This window comes from Gigantopelta aegis, chromosome 6, assembly GCF_016097555.1.
Source record: "Gigantopelta aegis isolate Gae_Host chromosome 6, Gae_host_genome, whole genome shotgun sequence".
Lineage (NCBI taxonomy): Eukaryota > Metazoa > Mollusca > Gastropoda > Neomphalida > Peltospiridae > Gigantopelta > Gigantopelta aegis.
In genome coordinates, this window is record NC_054704.1 from 25,330,055 (window position 1) to 25,350,392 (window position 20,338).

General features: G+C 36.0%; 1 protein-coding gene across 5 annotated transcripts in view; it reads right to left on the minus strand.

Moving 5' to 3' along the window:
* Window positions 1-363: 363 nt before the first annotated feature.
* Window positions 364-20,338, minus strand: part of LOC121374936 (focal adhesion kinase 1-like) — a 119,280-nt gene continuing 99,305 nt past the window's right edge. For 4 of the 5 annotated variants that reach the window (XM_041502081.1, XM_041502077.1, XM_041502080.1 and 1 more), the window contains 9 exons: window positions 19,848-19,924; window positions 18,873-19,144; window positions 17,434-17,646; window positions 14,942-15,031; window positions 14,274-14,406; window positions 10,796-10,857; window positions 9,918-10,046; window positions 8,552-8,632; window positions 364-7,220 (listed from right to left, as the gene is read on the minus strand). In XM_041502081.1, the coding sequence (XP_041358015.1) occupies window positions 7,005-7,220; window positions 8,552-8,632; window positions 9,918-10,046; window positions 10,796-10,857; window positions 14,274-14,406; window positions 14,942-15,031; window positions 17,434-17,646; window positions 18,873-19,144; window positions 19,848-19,924 (1,273 nt within the window). In that variant the 3' untranslated portion in view covers window positions 364-7,004. The remainder of the gene's footprint in view (window positions 7,221-8,551; window positions 8,633-9,917; window positions 10,047-10,795; window positions 10,858-14,273; window positions 14,407-14,941; window positions 15,032-17,433; window positions 17,647-18,872; window positions 19,145-19,847; window positions 19,925-20,338) is intronic. The other variant, XM_041502078.1, reaches the window with a different exon arrangement.

Below are 20,338 nucleotides of genomic sequence, written 5' to 3' on the forward strand. Positions count from 1 at the left end.
CTTTACCACTGGGCTAAGATGATGATGGCAACTTGTTATAGTAACTGACCAATGTATGGTATGTTGATGAATAATGAGCAGATTCCAGTCACCTCGGTGACTTTACATACATGTATGTGAATAATTTGCAATTGCAATTGACAATATTATATTTATATTTAATTTCATGTATAAACCATGATATAAAATTTATAACTGGCAACAAGTTTCTCCATTAAATGTTTAAGTATCACAAACAACATACTAATCATCAAGACTATTTTACTGTATAAATGGGATGTTTTATGATTCTTGATACAAGAATCAACAGCGAAAACTTTGAACTATGTCAACAACAACAACAAAAAACCCAGACAAAAATCATTTACATAATTCGTACTTTATTAGCTTTTGCATATGTACAAAATATGAAAACGAGCATGTAAAGATGATAGGAAAATATGATATACAATGGTGAACTGCTGTTGACACACGTTTCGAAAGCTTTCAAATATTACTTCAAGCATTTCAGTGCAATTTTTTGATGCTAGCTATAGAACAATGGTTACAATAGAAACAAATTATCAGGAAGATATTTATTCTGTTTTAAAACAAACATAGTAACCTAATGTTCTCTCTTTTTGTTAAGCTATTTGTATCACAAATACATGTAAATATTTCCACTAAAATAGAACCAATTTGTTTTGTCACAACCATAAGCAATATGTGAACGCCACAAACATACGGCTTGTGTTTTGTTACATGATCACATAGTAAGAGTAAAGGTAAGCATTAGGACAAACTATACACCTGGAAATTAATTAAACACCACCTGAACTGAACTGCAGCCAAGACCGTGTCGTGAAGTACAGGTAGTAGTCCATGCCAACATGGTTTATATCTTATACTGAATTGTGTTTACATATTCTCGGTCTACTGTGTACTTACCGAGCTGGCATGAATAAATGATAGACATCAGTGTGATTGCAGCTCCATAGTTAATTACCATACATATTCAGGCATGTTTGTACGGTTTCTGTACTTCTCCCTAGAATACATTAACTATCGATGTAATGACAATGTTACCAGTTGTTCGTCTGTTTTTAACATAGTCTGTATACACAGAACATTCATTTTAGAATTTTGTATCAACAAAATGATCACAACTACTAATTTCCAGGTGTGTGTGTGTGTGTATATATGTATATATATATATTAATAAGAATGCACTATTCTGGTACAGAGTGATAATATATTTATTAAATTGGGGTTTTGGAGTTTCCTGAATCAGTGGCTTAAAATATCTTAGATCCACTGACTTCTTTGACCACCAACAGATCAAGTGTTGGCAATTTTGTTGTTGTTGTTGTTGACATCTTGGCTTAATACAATACATTTGTAGATCTATGTAAAATGTTGGGAGAGGACTTAATACAACCTTAATATAGGTTTATGCCTGTTGGTGGTTAATAACATTGTTTAAACCCACTGTCCACCAGATGTGGACTATCTATGAAGTACGGTATACAGTTCATAAAAGCTAGTTACGGTATTACATTGTATTATACACTTTATTGTTTTCATCACATTGTACACCAGACATTTCAGCAGCATCAGACAGCCTTCATCAGGGGATTGCAGTTCTCTGTTGTCTACGTAATATCCATCTTCACTCAGCAATAGCTGTTTATTATAATCACTTCATCGGGATATTTCAATTCTGTTATCTACACAATAATCATATTTACTCAGGAATAGCATTTTGATGTAATTACTAAATATAATCATTATATTAAACGGCTATTTCTGAGTAAAGATAACAGAACATTGCTATCCCCTGATGGATTCATCCTGCTAGATACTGGGCATCAATTGTGACAGAAGTGATAAGAGTGTTTTAACTTTCCCATTTGGGGATTTTCATAAATATAGTGTCTATTATTATACCTGGCATTCATATATAAAAAGTATTATTAAAAATACCTTTTATGCAATTTAAACAGACTATCCTGTGTGTGTGTGTAGTCATTAAAATAGAGGATTAATCTGCTAAAGTGCTGAATAAGAAGGCATTATATTGATAAATACATTCAGGATTCCCTTTGACAAAAAACATGTACTTGATATATATATATATATATCTCACAGCAGCTCACACCAACTGATTTTACTCCAGTATGTTTGGGCATATTTGTATAAAATACATACAGTAGAATCTCGTTGGGTCAACCTCGGATGGGTCAAATACACCACAACACTCAAACCAAACCCGAAGTCCCGAGTTACACTTACACGATGTTAACCGAATGGATAGGTTGAACTACCCGATGGGCTGAACACTTTCTCGAGCATCGACAGGGTTCAAGCCAACGGGATTCAACTGTAGTTGATAAAAGATAGTTCCTGTATTATCATACATACTGTCATACACTACAGTTCATAGTTATGCCATAAACAAGTAATGCAGCTGCTTTTAGTTTTTATCATCCAAATTACTCTGTATGTTTGATCTCATTGCAGTACATTTTTTTTATTTGCCCTTTCCGATATAGACAAATAAGATTAATTATTAATCAAGTGAATACCATTACCTGGTGAAATACATCTGATAATGTATCGACAATCCAGAATATCCATATATTATTGATATACTATTTTTCTCATGGTATCCAAGTTATTCTATTAAAAAGGTTTGCACTTTTTTGTAGGAATGATCAAAATTCCGAAGAGCACACTGACAATATATCCAAATGTCCATAAATATCCTCAATATTACACTGTAGCAAACATACTAGAACATTATCATCTGATTCATTCACGACCATAAAGCGGTGAAATGCTAGTTGGGATAATACTACCCTACTTTGATAAACATAAACTTTTCAATTTTATACTTACTAAATCATGTTTGTTTTTTGGACACAGTGTTTCTTGAAAGGTTACAGATATTAAATTTAGTCACATATTAAAAAAATGCACAGCCCAATAGGAATATTTAATGGATTTGCCCTATTCAACTGAGCCAAGAGCTCCGTGTGTTATGAAATTCTTGCTAGCATGGTTTTTGTGGTTAACGCTAAAGAAATAAACAAGATGGGAACCAGTTAAATTGTTAACAGGTGCTGGTGATAAAATCTATATAATGAACCGAGCCCCGACTTTCCTATTAATTAGTGAACCCAGCCCCGACTTTCCTATTAGTGTATCTTAAGCTGCTAAAAGCATTACATTTGTATACATGCACCGTCAATACAGAATGCTAAAAGAGAAGAATAATTTGAGTTACAAATCCAGATACTGTAAACAATAAATTATTTGCAATACAAGCAAACGTAGTACAGCCAATGCCAACATTTATGACACTAAAGTAAAATATTTAGTATTATCGTATATTTAATACCATCAAGAACCATGAATGAGCAGATTTTTCTCTATAAATCTTAATGTAATTATGTTGTGTATCCGATTACCAATTTGGGTTTAGCTACATTTTAAGATTACTCATGCCAAAGAGGTTCAGGATATTACATTTGGTTCAATATGGGAATGATAATTCCAAGCAAGCATTATAGGGAATTAAATGTCTCGCCTACCATAAATGTCTTCAGTGCACTGTGATGAACGTCCTTAGGTGCAACTATAAACCAAGTTTCACTGACCTAGGATTTACAGTTTGTGAGAAACAGATCTAAATGCAAATTTTTAATGCAAAAAGTTGACGTTGTTGTCACTGCCAAAAAGTGTATTTCAAATATTGACGCAGGGTTTAGGCTAAAACCCATAAAATATTAGTAATTTGGCAAATTTGTTAAGAAAATCTGTCACCAAATTCAAGTTTCATTTAGCCAAACAGCAAAAATGGCTGTAGATCTTTAAACAACAGACAATTTTTGAATTAGCTTTCTGGCGATTTAATAATGAAATATATTCAACTTTTTGGCAATTTGGCAAGTGAAAGCTTAAATCCCTATTGATGCAGGAAGTGTTTACTTGTCCTATAATATACATCCATCATTATGGACCCAACAAATATTTTATAATTGACAGCACTGGTCAGACACACACTACTTCTTCTCTATGCACATTTTCATTTTATAATTATGTAACAAAAGACTCAAATAAATAAACTGGCCTTATGCCCTATGAACTTCATCTATGTACCATATTCTAAATAGTGTTTACTAATTAAAATGTCACAGCATAAAACAAATACCAACAAAATATACAAAACAAAACAATATATTAACAACAGAAGATAATGTCTAGATACAAGTAATGACCATACAGACTGTACAAAGGTTACAACTACAAACTCAGTTTGACATGGAATCGAGAAATGGCTGAATATATTCCTGAGTGTTTGGTTTGTAGTGGTGATGGAAATATTCACAGAGATTTATTATACTTATTTTATCCGTCATGTTGAGTTTTTTCCACACTTCGGTTTCCATATTAATTTATGTCTTGCATGAACATCCAACATGATACATTAACTTCCAACTTGCCATTTATTTAATTGTTTTATTGTTTCTTTCAATCATCAAACTTAACAAATATACATCCATACTTTGGTAATTTAGTGAAGTATAAATGTACTTGAAACTTCATAAATTTTAAGAGAAAACTTATCACGCCTTTCCACCCCCTTTTAATAATAGAAAAGCCCTTCCTAAAAGCTACTTCAGAAATTTCATAGGAGATCGAAATGTTTAAAAGAAAATACAACTTTTATTTCACCTGGACAAAACGTGTTCACTGAAGAATTTATTAAACACAAAAAGGAACATGTAGCATGATTTGAAGTAAAATATTTTATAGGTTAAACTTATACTGTGGAAATCAACTGTTTTATTGTACTGACAGAACATGAAATTAGTTTGTAAACTCACTCTATAAATTTAACTTTACATAGAAGTTTTGAAGGCAAGGGGAGATAATAAAGGGGCGGGGGGGGGTACATACAGAAACAAGGGCTTTCTCACACATGAATTCACACACTCTACTAACATTGTGACATGTTTTGAATAATGCTTCGCAGTCAGTTATTTTAAAGGCATATCCTTCAAAGCTGAATGGACTATTAACAGTTATAGTATACACAGCTTCAAACTGAGTGTTAGTGAATTGAGCAGTATATAAAGTCTCCTACATTATGTCAACATGAGCTACTAAGTGTATGGTGTATAAGAGTATTTTGTCAGAACGCAGATGCATTTATTGATCATATCAGAATAAAGTATAGAAAAATATCCAATTAAATTACAAGCTTATTAAGCTCAACATCAAAACATGATCTTAAAAATAACAGATAAATATAATACTAACTCCAACAAGTATTTATTCCTCGAAAAACACAAGCTAATAATAAGTGGAATAAATTGTTAACAAATATAGTCACATATAAAATTACTAATGGGCAACTTTAATCTAGTATGTTCAAATTATTAACATTCCGAGATATGGTCCCAAGCAACACTCAGAAAACTCAATTTACGATATGACGGTCATGATCTTTTTAAAAAATATCTAGTATGGTATGCTAAGTAGTCAAAAGTTATTTCGTCCACTGGAAACTTTTGGTACAAACAGTGAACATACCTATCAGATACACATTACACATCAGGGATTAACAGATTTTTCTACTGAATGCGACAAACAGCTACTTAATGGCAAAACTGTTCATTTCATAATAAACTATTTTCCTATTAACATTAATGCCAACTTGTAAAATCCATAAAATTAACAAAATAAGTTAATTACATGCAGTAGTCATTGTCATTATCCAAAGACTTTACATGATACAGGGATGAGTAACCCATTTAAAAAAAAAGTAAAAGTAAAAATTATCTTTAAAAGCTGAAAATACAATACTATATTGAAATAAAGGTGGTTTTTTTCAGGATTTCAAATTAACTTCTTTGCGAAAACCATCCGATATAAAAAAAAGGGGCTCAAATCAGGTAAAAAGAAAAAAAGGAGAGAAAAAATCACATTCCTGATGGTGCCAAAAGGTCTTCAATTCAATATTTTAAAAACAAATTTTGGACTTTCTAAAAAGTCCTTTTATTCAGTTTTAATGCCGCAAGAGATTCATGTCTGTGACCAGGACCATGCTTATAAAACTCTCATGTTCAGCCTGAAGGCTGGCTCTCTTAGTCTCTCTTTTGGTCTCCCTCTGTCTCCGTCTCCATCTCAGTCTCTCTGTCCCTGTTATTCACTCACTCACACACAAACAGTTCAAACATCAAGTCTGACCATTTTAAAAGTTTTTATAAGCACAGGCCCTAGTTTGGACTCTTCTATTGAAGTAACTAAAAGTATTATTACAGTCAAGGTACAAACATTTTCATACTTATCTCACATTCATAAATTCCTCAGTTTTTTCATTAAGTAAGTAATTAATCCAAAATGGTTGATTTCCTTTCCTTTTCTTTGTGACCTTAACCTTTGACCACAGTATCCCTCCGAGGGTGTTTTGTAGTGCATGCCCCCACAAGAACTTTACATCTCCAAGCTGTTCAACAACACAACTTCAACATTGAGATTCTGGCATATTGTACAGCTTGAAGCATAGGTTGATGCTATAACGCTTAAGACAGCCATCGGTATCCGTTTCTCGCTCCACTCCCTTTCATTATAAGTGATATATTACTCAATCTGATATATAAACCAAAAGCTACATCCGACAGTCATTATTAAGCCTTGTCCATCCTGTACACCAATGCCAGCAGCACTTGTAATGCATTCCTCAACCAAGAATTACTGTTAGTATAATTGTGACTAATTCTCTACTTATATCACAATTGTATAATTATAAGAGCTATTGTAATCATACACTGTCTTCTCATCTTTCTTAATGGTCTCTCTCTCTCTGCCATTTCGCTTCATGATTGCACCTTCCACAAAAAAAAAAAAAAAAAAAAAAAAAAAGATTTCAACCAAGCAACAACACAGTAATGCTGCCATGTTTTTGTTCAAGGGAGATAATAACCCACACTGTAGGAATAGACACTGTGATCTTCGCATCAGCTGACTGCCTCGATGCGTCCTGAATGCCTCGCCCTTGCATTGTCGACAATGTCCAACAGGTTTTTCGAGTCCACGGCCAGAATGTGAGCAGCCTTCAACATGCCCTTGCGGTATTCCGTGTCCATGGTCGTGGTGCTGTACTGCTGAGCCAGCTTCATTGCACTGATCAGGGAAGCCATGTCTGTACTCAACACTTTTTGAGCCATGGAGATCTGGGGGAGATCAAAAAACAAAAAACATAATGTCAATTCTACACAAATCACAGGTGTTAGAAGATTCCAACAACTTTGAGGTGAATGAGGGAAAAAAGCAGCAGTTGTATATAATAAATTGGGAGGGTCAATGTCTAAAAAAGATTTTAAAAACCAGCATGATGTCACTTCTACACAAATCACAGGTGCTAGACGATTCCAACAACTTTGAGGGTGAATGAGGAAAAAAAGCAGCAGTTGTATAATAAATTGGGAGGGTCAGTGCCTAAAAAAGATTTTAAAAACCAGCATGATTAGTGGATATAACTGGCCTCGGTGGTGCAGTGGTTATGCCATCGGACTTCTGGCTGGTAGGTACTGGGTTCATATCCCATCTGAGGCAATGGGGGATTTTTTATGCCAGTACTGGCTCCAACCCAGAGTGAGTGCACTAGGCTCAATGGGTAGGTGTATAAGGCCACATACACCGAGTTTCACCCACTTCACAGGTGCGATTATGGGTGTGTCTCCCGAGTGTATTACCCCACATGGGAGATGATTACCCGGCATGCACTCGGGTGATACCGAGATAGCTCAACTGACAGCAAGTGTGGAGCATGGACCTGTCAAGTAGTCCCATACCAAAATGGAAATACTGCGGCTTCACCATTCATCTCATCATCATCTATGTTTGTAATGTCCAAAAATATTTTTAAAATGTCTTTGTCTCTGTGTTAAATGTTTGTGGTGTTTAAAATTAAAAAAAAAAAAAAAGAAAGATTATAGTAAGAGAAGTGTAGTTTAAAATTTGTCAAAGATCATGAATTGCAGTGTACAATTTCAAAACAATTAACCTAGTAGGGGTTAATTCAATTTGTTTTTATTACATACTCTCAAATTATTTTCCAGCAAAAAGCCTGCCCACCCAGTTGTGGCAATGCCTATGCAAATAGGTAATAACACAACTTAACTACTGGCTATATAAACCATTCAGGGTTTTTTGGTTTTTTGTCTCAAACATTTTTGCAGGAACTTCATACATCCACTGGTAGAGACAGAGAGACACCAACAAACCTCTGTTTCCATATTACAGCCTGACATAGTCTCTTAATTTACCATTTATTAAAAGTGAGAAAAAAAGACAGGCCAAGGATTGCTCACTGTGTAACCATGAGTATATCATAAGCATTAGTGGTGCTTTAGGAAGTATGCGGTCAATTTGCTGCTCTTTAATGTTTGTCCACCTAATTTAAACAAAAATAAAACAATGCAGGTGCCAAAATATGTGTTGGCCTTACATATAATACCTTCATGGAACCGTTTGTTATCTGGACTCGTCACAATGTACTCACCTCTCTATGACTCTCTGGAGGAAGTTTTGGCAATGTGTCATCCACACTGGCTAGCAAACCTCGTAATTCTATACCAGTTTTCTGCAATTTGAAAATACAGAAAAATAAGTAAACACAGAATTCTAATTCATGCAACATAAACTTTCAAATGATATGTTTTTAATTTTAAAAATGTGTTTTGGCCATTGATTTGTCAAAGAAAATCCCAATTAGTTTTTCCATAATGCTTTAAAAACTACTTCTTAAAATAAACTTCCTCAATATCCTCAAATTATATAGAAAATGAAGTGGACAGAATTAACATCGCATTTAGGTACCACAGGGAACAATTTTTCAAAATCTGTGGTAAAGAAATTCAATTGACATAATTTTTACTTAGGTAACCATCGATCAGTCATGTAAATTAGTCAAGTAACTAAATGCATTACCTCAAACTAACATTAAAATTAGTTTTTTTCTGAAGTTTTCAACTCTTAATTTGAGAAAATGTAATATTTCATCATGTAACCAATTATCAGATCATGTGATTTCAAAGTTGGATAACCGATACAGAAACAGAACACTGTTACACATGAAATATTGTACTTCGTACCATCACTACAATGTAGCTCAGTGGTAAACAGCTGCCCTGTCAATGGCAGAATAAGCTTTTGTGATGGCACTGGGTGTTCTCGAATATCACCAAAAAAACATCAGTTTAAAATTTGCTGAGGTGTTAAATAAATATCACTTCCTTAAAGTACCAACAAAATTAAACAATCATGATTTCTTTATCTACACCTGAGTGGCTCACCTCAACCAAGTCTACATAACTTCTTTATCTACATCTGAATAGCTCACATTAACCAAGTCTCTATCATTTCTTTATCTATACCTAAATAGCTCACGTTAACCAAGTCTGTATAATTTTTTATCTATACCTAAATAGCTCACTTTAACTAAGTCTGTATCATTTCTTTATCTACACCTGAGTGGCTCACCGTAACCAATTCTCTATCATTTCTTTATCTACACCCGAGTGGCTCACCGTAACCAATTCTCTATCATTTCTTTATCTACACCTGAGTGGCTCACCGTAACCAATTCTCTATCATTTCTTTATCTACACCTGAGTGGCTCACCTTAACCAATTCTCTATCATTTCTTTATCTACACCTGAGTGGCTCACCGTAACCAATTCTCTATCATTTCCTCATTGACACCAGAGTAGACAGCTGACCATAACCAAGTCTACATTTTGTTATCTACATTCAAGTACACCGCTTACCATAACCAAGTCTGCATTTTGTTATCTACAGCCAAGTAGACAACTCACCTTTATCAAGTCTACATCATTTCCTGATCTACACCAGAGTAGACAACTCACCTTAACCAAGTCTACATACTCCTCAGCTCTAACACTGGGGGCTTCTTTTGTCATGGACATCACAGATCGCACTACGTTGGTTGTCGTGTCATACACTCGGTCATTGGTTCTGTCAAGCGTCATGGCTGGCTGTAAGGCAAATAGATGTGTCTACAACATACATGTATATTTATCATACATTATTCAATAATGTCATGGCTTCATGGATATGCTTCATTTTGACTGCATGATAACAAAACAAATGAAAAAAACTATGGACCTACTTTACAAAGCTTGTTTTTGCCTTGCAAGTGTGTAATTATACACAGTAACAATACTTAAACAGATCTTTTAAGAAAAACAGGCTTTGTAAATTCATCCCTTTGGAATCGAGAACTCTATTTATGTGCCCATATCCACAAATGTTCAGGCACACCCACCCCGGACTCGGTCTCTGACTTCGCCAGTGACCCATTCCCGGGCAGGACATCCCTTTCTGTTTTACTTTTCAGAATGCTTAACATAATCCCTAACTCATTATAATAAGAGGTTAGGTTACAGTATGAAAAGAAAGAGCTGTTCCACATATGCTTCATAATTATATCCAAAAGATAATTGTTTAACAAAGATACCCTTCCTTTCTTTAAATGTACATTTGAGTGTGTTCATTTATCATGTAAATAGTACTAAATGAAAGTGATGATTCAGCACTCTTAAATCTGACATTACTGTTACATTTTTAAAAACCCCCACAAAAAACCCACATTTCTTTATTTGAATTAATTACCAAATTAAGATATGTGTTGCCAAAGAATAAAACACAATAGTTCGCTTAGGCATTTTAATAGCCGTATTACTGGAAAATAGTTGTTTTGAAACAATATGTATAGATCACATACCTTTGGTGTAGTTGGGACTCCAGTATCCATTGAGTCACTTGTACTGCTGCTTCGACTTCCACCTGGTTCAAAGAAAGAGAAAGAAAATCAATACATTTGTTTCAAAATCTGCTGATTACATATTTGGGGGGAAAGCACTGACAAAATACAGTAAACAATTTTGACTGCCCACTAAAGAATAAGTTTCATGGTTTTCTTAGCCTAATATTGCATTAATGGACACACAAAAACAAAAACAAAAATATGACCTGTATCCTAGAATTTCTACAAACAAATCTGTAGGTCATATTAATTTAGTAATTTTAATTCTGTGATATAAATGCATGTGAAATGGATGTATTTTTAAAATGTAATGTTTACAGAAAATTGAATTTCAACATTTACCGTATATCTTCGCCTATAAGTCAATTTTTTTCACCCAAAAATTATTTTATAACTTGGGGGGTCGACTTATAAGAGGGTAAAAAAAATTCAACAAAAAATATTACTGTTTTGGGGATTATTTTACAAGTTTTATTGTTGAAGTATGCCATGTATTTATACTCAAATATGTTAATTTGACACATTTATTTTTTATAACCTATTTTTTTTGGCATTAGAACGGTTTTGGTTATGCGAAAAGGCGTACGATCTCACTCACATGCCAAGACAACAGTCCACTTAGTTAAATTAACAGTCATCACTAATAGTAAAAATGTAAACAATACTAACTACCTGTTGCCTGAGTTTATTTTGAAATCTGGTCACTGGCATTAATGGTTGTTCAAACAATGTTTTGGCGGTGATTAACTTCATGAATATTACTGAGCTTTCCCTTAAAATAGACTGATCTCTGCAGTTCACTATCTAGAGCAATAGGGACACACATCATTTGGTACAAAAACCAGTGTACTTTCCAGAGTTATCCTCCTTACATGTATTAATATGGCGGCAAAACGTGATACTTTCAGTTTTATCGTAGTGATCTGTTGTCAGTGTTTATAAATAAAGTTGTTGTCTGTGCACAAAACCATCTGTACACCATTCAGTATTTACTTTCGATGAAGACGGACGTCAGCCCGTGCTCTCTCGATCTGCCCCCCCACCTGGGGGGATTGCTCAAGTCATACGGAATGCTGTTGGAATACCGGGTATCGTACACCGGGTCACGGGCCTCCGTGACCTTGGTGTACGGGAACCCACCATCTCCGAAGAGAGGAAGATATAGGAAGAGGAAAAGCGCGCCAGGGAAGGAACAGGGGGGGCCAAAGCCAGCGGCTAAACCGCTGGTGGCGGCTCCTTCTGTGAAACCGCCCACAGCCCAGCCTACGACCGAGAGGAAGAAGTTGGACAAGCTCCCGACAGAAACCACACGGCCGACTACGCCACCGCCAACTCCGTTCGAACCCATGTTCCCGGAGTTGGCGACCAGGCACCCTATTCGTCACTCTACTTCAACTCCGGAATTTAACCGTGCTACCAAGGAGGGGCACGACCGGAGTTCGGCCCTACCCGCCGTTGGAAAGAGGAAGGCCGAGACGACTGCGACCACCACCAGCAGGGACCCTCCCCAACAACCGCCGCCGCCCCCCAAAGGGGCTGAACCAGTGGAAGGCACTCAAGCCTGGACGCTCCACGGCCAACTGAACAAACGATATGGCAAGTGCTACAGGATGGATATCACTCGGCCTGAAGACTTTCTCTGCCCCCCTTCTGAACATGGATTTAGGAAGATCCCTAACGGCGAGGGAGACTACGAAAACCATATCGTCAGCCTAAACGACGGAATCAGCTGTTTGTTAGTGACACACCGCAAGGGACAACTCTACAACCAGGCTCTGCTGATCGCCCAGATGGATAACGTCTCAATCCATCGCATCCTGAAGAAGATCTTCGGAGGTGATCAGTACCCTAAGGCTGCCAAAGTCCTAGGCACACCAGAGTTCCATCAGTTCCTGCCCAACTACGATTCCAGAGTTTGGCTCTCCTCGCCGTAGTTACCAATCTCCCACCAATCTCCTACCAACCTTTACCTCCGTGAGTACTAACCTTTTTTATTGGGCTAGTTAGACTTTAAACGTTTTGGAAGCAGTTCTAAATTCTTATGTTTATTTTTTTATAAGTAGTCTAACGCATTTTATTTTGGCGCCCGTTCAATTGCTCAAAATCACCTTAAAACTTTTCGGCCGAGCAGTCTTAACTATTTTTGGCTAAAATTTTAGAGTCCAGACATGTATCGGTATGCAGTACTCTTTGTAGACTTAGGTAAAAAACAGGCTTCACCGAGGAATCGAAATTCAGCCAATCAGAACACGGCTCCCACTCGGTGTTACTTCTTGTTTATGAAGTGTCTGCTAGTCGGTCCGCGCTAACTAAATGGCTTTTTTCCAAATTCCGCCCACTTCAAACTTACCCCCCCCCCCTGCTCCGGAGTCAGTCACTGGCGAAGTCAGAGGCTAATTCCGAAGTGGGCGTGCCTGAACCTTCGTGGATAGGGGCACGTAAATATAGTTACCCATACCCATCTGTACAGTACTATACAGTAACAGTCAAACAGCTTTCACTCTCTACTAAGGGAATATTTCGTTTTGATGCTATGTAATAATGATAGTTTGATTGGAATAGTCTGATTATATTGCGATGTACAAAACGTGAAAACCGAAATTTGTAAAATAATTTTCTTTTGTTCAAATATTATTGTTCTCATGTGCTGAAAATAAGAAATATTTCAATATTTATAAGTAGTTTTTCATGGGTCGACTTATAAACAGGTCAATAAAAAAATACGTTTTCAGGGCTTGAAATTAGGGACTCGACTTATAGCCGAGATCGACTTACAGGCGAAGATATACGGTAAGTATATAGAATTTTAGAAGTTCGACATTTAAGTATAAAATTTCTTAATTACTGTATCTAGAAGAATACTAAATAAAACCGTTATTTGACAGATATTAATGTGATCTTGAATAAAATATGCAAACAATTTTGCTGGGTCTTGAAAGTAGTTTGGGGCATTTTTTCTTTGGATGGCACTAAACTCCTTAAAGCTATTATCCCTCTGTTAAAAACAAGTTTGTTTTGTTTGGATGGCACTAAACTCCTGAAAGCTATTATCCCTCTGTTAAAAACAAGTTTGTTTTGTTTAACACCACCACTAGAGCACCTAGATTTATTAATCATCAGCTTTTGCATATCAAACATTTGGTAATTCTGATATATAGTCATAGAGAGGAAACCCGCTACAATTTTCCATTAGTAGCAAGGGATCTTTTAAATGCACCATCGACAGATAGAATAGCACATACCACAGCCTTTGATATGAAATTGAGAAATAGCCCAATGGGCCCACCGATATGGATCGATCCTAAATTGGCCATGCATCAAGTGAGTGCTTTACCAGTGGGCTATGTCCCGCTCAAAATTACCGCTAATAAGCGAACCAAATTTTCACTTGTCTTTATTATACTCTGTGACATGTGACAGAACAAAGGAAACTTGCTTGAGCCGTGGCTGGCTGTGCGGAAAGGAGCTCGAGGCTGGACAATGGGCTGTGGAGGTGGAGGAGAATTTTCTTTGGTGCTGTCACTGTCATCTTCGGGCTGTACCGTGTGAAGAGCAAACTTTTCTCTTCGCTGAAATAACAAAAATATGTGTTTTAAAGTTAAGTTGTTGTTTTTTCAACAATACCACTACAGCATTTTATTAATTGTCAGCTATTAGATGTCAAACATTTTGACGTATTGTTTTACAAGAAACCTGCCACATTTTCCACTTAAAATAAATGTTTTAGTTTCTGATGCAATTCATTTTACAAACATGATGTATGATTTCAAACGTGTTTCTTTATAACATACTCTAAAAATGAAATGTTCTTTCTATAAACATAAATAAAACTAAAGAAAGAAAATAGAAAACTAAAAATTCACACCATTACTTTTTGCATCTAGTAAATAAATGGAAAAAATACATCAGAGTTAACAAAATGCAAGCACTGATAGAATAAATCATCATAGAAACGATAGAATGAATGTAAGGAAATATCTTACAAAACAGACTTGTACAGCATTCTAAAAAATTGTTCTATTCATATTTGTTTAAATGAAAATTAGTTATGGCCAATGCTTCACTAAAACTATGATAAAACTAATTAGTTTGTAAAAGACATACGAGATTCTCGGCTCGAAGCCACTTGGCGTCTTCTTCTGACTCTCTCTGCTGCATACGCAGTCGGTAGTGGAGCTCACCCTCATCCAGAGCCTGTAGGTAGGAAGACTGGGATTCACTACACTGATACATAACATCACAGTCACTCACTAGTCTGGTTTTTACATCTAATGTTACATGAATGGGTTTGTTTGTTTGTTGTTGTGTTTTGTTTAACGACACCACTGGAGCACTTTGATTAATTAATCATCGGCTGTTGGATGTCAAACATTTGGTAATTCTGACACGTAGTCATCAGAGGAAACCCACCACATTTTTCCTTATGCAGCAAGGGATATTTTATATGCACTATCCCATAGGCAAAATAGCACATACTACAGCCTTTGATATACCAGTCGTGGTGCACTGGCTGAATGAGAAACAGACAGGAATCGATCCTAAACCGACTGCACATTAAGCAAATGCTTTACCATTGAGCTACATGAATATGATGCGATAAAAGACAATGGTACCAGTCAAAAGTGTTCAAAGACAATGGTACCAGTCAAAGTGTTCAAAGACAATGGTACCAGTCAAAGTGTTCAAAGACAATGGTACCAGTCAAATTGTACAAAGACAATGGTACCAGTCAAAGTGTTCAAAGACAATGGTACCAGTCAAAGTGTTCAAAGACAATGGTACCAGTCAAACTGTTCAAAGACAATGGTACCAGTCAAACTGTACAAAGACAATGGTACCAGTCAAAGTGTTCAAAGACAATGGTACCAATCAAATTGTACAAAGACAATGGTACCAGTCAAAGTGTTCAAAGACAATGGTACCAGTCAAATTGTACAAAGACAATGGTACCAGTCAAAGTGTTCAAAGACAATGGTACCAATCAAATTGTTCAAAGACAATGGTACCAGTCAAAGTGTTCAAAGACAATGGTACCAGTCAAAGTGTTCAAAGACAATGGTACCAGTCAAACTGTTCAAAGACAATGGTACCAGTCAAATTGTACAAAGACAATGGTACCAGTCAAAGTGTTCAAAGACAATGGTACCAATCAAATTGTTCAAAGAGAATGGTACCAGTCAAACTGTTCAAAGACAATGGTACCAGTCAAACTGTTCAAAGACAATGGTACTAGTCAAATTGTTCAAAGAAAGAAAGAAAGAAATGTTTTATTTAACGACACACTCAACACATTTTATTTACGGTTATATGGTGTCAGACATATGGTTAAGGACCACACAGATTTTGAGAGGAAACCCGCTGTCGCCACTACATGGACTACTTTTATTTGAGCTTCCCACAGGCAGGATAGCACAAACCATGGCCTTTGTTGAACCATTTATGGATCACTGGTCGGTGCAAGTGGTTTACACCTACCCATTGAGCCTTGCGGAGCACTCATTCAGGTTTTGGAGTCGGTATCTGGATTAAAAATCCCATGCCTCGACTGGGATCTGAACCCAGTACCTACCAGCCTGTAGACCGATGGCCTAACCACGACACCACCGAGGCCGGTTCAAAGTGTTCAAAGAGAATGGTACCAGTCAAATTCTTCAAAGACAATGGTACCAGTCAAAGAAAATCAACAAATATTGTAATATGAATCATAGTTTGGGTTTTTAAAAACATTCTGGTCAGAAAATCACTGTTATCGGGAATAATGGACATAAATACTAGACAGCTGGCCACAAATGCCTGTAAGTAAGCGCAACTTTTTCAATTTTTTGCCTAATTTTAATCACCATTAACTGATCTATAAATAATAAAAATTACAAAAACCCACGAAAATAATACTTACTGATTCATATATGAACTTTATTTCATGTATTTATAAAACATTTTAGTGAATATATGTCAGTAAAAATTATAAACTTGTACCCACTCAACATGGTTTTTGTTAAAAATTAATCCAGTAATCTAAAGGTTAATACACTTACAACAGTATTACCATTTCTCCCATATAACATTTTATGTTGAAAGAACAAGGGCTATAACTCTGTCAAGAATGGGCAAATCCCCATGAAAGTCACATTTGATCTGTGACACTTCAGCTCAATATCTTCAGACAATGCGAAAAAAGGTATGTGGACTTTTTTCGTATGTGGGACAGATGAACAGACAGACAAGACTGAGAAAAAAAATCTATAGTCCCCTCCAGTTGGGACCAGCAGGGGACTAACAGATATTACTATCAATTCATTGAATTCTCCTCCAATGCTAACAACTAAATATAATTGAAAAGCCTACTATTTAAAAACAAGTATTCCACAGAATTAAATATCTCACCTACCATAAACATTTTTGATACACTGTGATGAACATCCATAGGTGCAACTATAAACCAAGTTTCACCGACTTAGAACTAATAAGAAACTGATCTAAATGTGAAACATTAATGTAAAAGTTGACGCGGCAGCCGCTGTTAAAAACGTAACACCTACATCTCGAATTTTTACTTTGCAAGGGCGAGACAACAATTCTGTCTTTGCTCCTCTCACCTGACTTCTGGGAACTGTTGGCGGTGTAATACTGCTGAGCACGGGAGAGTCACGTGACGTGGGTGCCTGGTACTGGCCCGTCGCAGCCGCTTCGTGCGGGCTCGGTCCGTGGTTTGGCTGCAGTGCGTATCGGTTGAACATCTCGGTGTGTGTCACAGCAGCATAGCCGGTGGTGAAGTTGCTGTTTCCAGGGGCAGTAACCTGAACAAGAAGCTACAAGGCATGCAACGGGGTCAAAAACATCAGGTACCGCCACCACTCTTGGGCATGCACTAAGTAAATCATTTGTAAAAAAAAAGAAAAAAAAAAGGGACAAATTTACTAAAGCAGGGTTTATAGCCTTAAAGATCAAACAAATTCAAATACTTTCAAAGATGTTTACCTACCATTTTCAAAGACTTTCAAAGACTTTTACACAGCGGTCAAAGAAAAACAGAATGCAAAAAAAATACAAAATTAGTTTGTTTATGTTGATGTCCATGGCAAATTTTTTTGCTTTTTTACATGCATCATGATAGATTAAACCTTGTAACTGAAAAATATCAAGTACATGCAGCTGTAAAAGATATCATCATTGCTTTGGCTATGATTTGTGAGAATGTAAAGACGTTTAAAGACTTTTATTACAATTCAAAGACTTTCAAAGACCTCAAAAAATTTCTTTTTCAAATTTAAAGATTTTCAAGGAATTTAGAGACCGCTACGAACCCTTAGACATGTGTAACTTTCTTAAACAGCCACAAATATTTAAATTTGTCAGCATTTAGGATTACTTTTCATAAATTCAGCCCATATAGTTCAGGTGATATACCACACACAAAGATCTAGGTTAAATACATAAAGGTTATATGTCTATATTCAAAACCAGGCCCATATTTTCAAAACTATCTTAGCAAATCAATTGTAGGCTATGACGTCACTATGGCATGTACCATAATGACGCTTAGTGATTTTACAATTTCATAGTGCTAAGATAACTTCAAAAATCCCTTGCCGGAATCTTAAACCTAAACTCTCTTAAATTCTCTGCACAGAATAAAATAATAAAATACCATAATTACATTTTTTGACAAAGTGAAACCAAATTTAGAAACCAGAATTGAAATTGGCATTTTATCACACTTATAATAGGACTCGAGCTTTTAAAACCTTTTTAGTATATAAGACTTTAACGTCATGACAACATCACACAAATTGCATGTACGTGATGTTATTAAATATTTTGTGTTTATAAGCACAGGCAGAGAACCTTTGTCAACTTTATTAGTCACCAAGTAGAATTACATCAATAATGAATTAATGAATGCTCTTTAATGACACCCCACCACCAAATGTACATCAGCTATTGGATGTCTAACAATGGCATCCCTGGCAATTAAGCAAAAACAATTCAAATTGTTCCTGAGAAAAAGACAAAAGTCATACATTTATTGCCTTACCTGCTTGTAACCTGCCGATGACGGGAAATACCCTTGAAATGCATTGACTGGCGGACTTCTGGCATGTTTTATAGCACCTGTGTCTGGAGACGGACCCGCAGCAGGCGTGCTGTGACCCATGGGCAAATTGGCTGTGGAGTTCCAGTGTTGAGGAAGTGACGAAATGCTGGCATTGATGCTCAGGTTCGGCGTGGAGCCGGTCGGTGACATGGAGGGGAACTGTGGCCGTGCAGGTTTCGGAGGCGCTGGTTCATCGTCGGAGCCATTAGATCCTACAATAATGTACAAACATTTTCTGTTATACAATTTGGTCGATCCTCACTACACGACGTCACTAAAAACAACAACCTGATATCATTACAGACCTCTCTATAAAAAGATATGAGGGGAGTGACCAACTGCTTCCCTAACTTGAGTATGGGGCACAATTTAAGAAATTACAATATTGACCATTGATATTTAATCATTTGGGTTTTGGGGTTTTAAAAAAACAACAATTAAATTCACATCCTACGGGGAGCTAAATATTACTCTCCCTAAACTAGTCTGGACTGGGGAGCAAGAGTGGTAGCTCTTAAAGTGTGAGGTCTGCATTATATTGTGGGTAATGGGATCTCATTAACGACGGACAAAACTGATTTATGTGTCTTTCTACAAGAGCTGTGTTGTTTGTAATTTAACAAATGTTTTTCATGTTTTGTGAAGTTATCGGTGTATATCAGTCACAAACTTAGTATACAAATAAGTTTGCTATACTATGCAATTTTATACATTTTGTATACATCAATAAATTAAAAACAATTTTAAAACAATTCTCATAAAAAAATAAAAAAAATATAGTCCTTCATAAATAAAAACACCATTAATAGTCTAACACTTTTACTATCAAAAACCAAGTATGATCTTTTATTACACTATACAGCAACTCAATGAACTGACATCACTTTCTACATGTAGTTCTAATGTTCAGCATACCCCATGATATTGCAACTCTTCGGTTATCTCTATGCATTTCTTCTTCTTGTCTGTATCTTTCTTCATCCAAAATCTCACTGAAAGAAGCATTTAGAGCATTACTTACACTATGTAAGGGGTTATGGAAACAGAGAATAATACACGAGTGCCCATTGCAGCTGATTTATCTTACAAGTGGTTGCCAAATGTATCTAACTCACTTTTGCTCATTAAGATACTTCTAGGAACCATGAGTTGCAAGATAAATCATCTTCAGTGGCTCAAGTGTATTATTCTATTTCTTACATACCCTTAAAAAGTCAATTGTAATATAGTTTAACAGGAAAATGCTAAATAAAAAGCCAACATTGGGTTTAAAGTGTAGAAGTTAATAATGTCAGAGAAAGAAATGACGTACTAAAACATCATCATCCATTTATGGTTACTTCAGACACTCGGGTCATGACCTTGGAACAGCCAATCACAAATCTCGAAAGTGATCTACAACATGT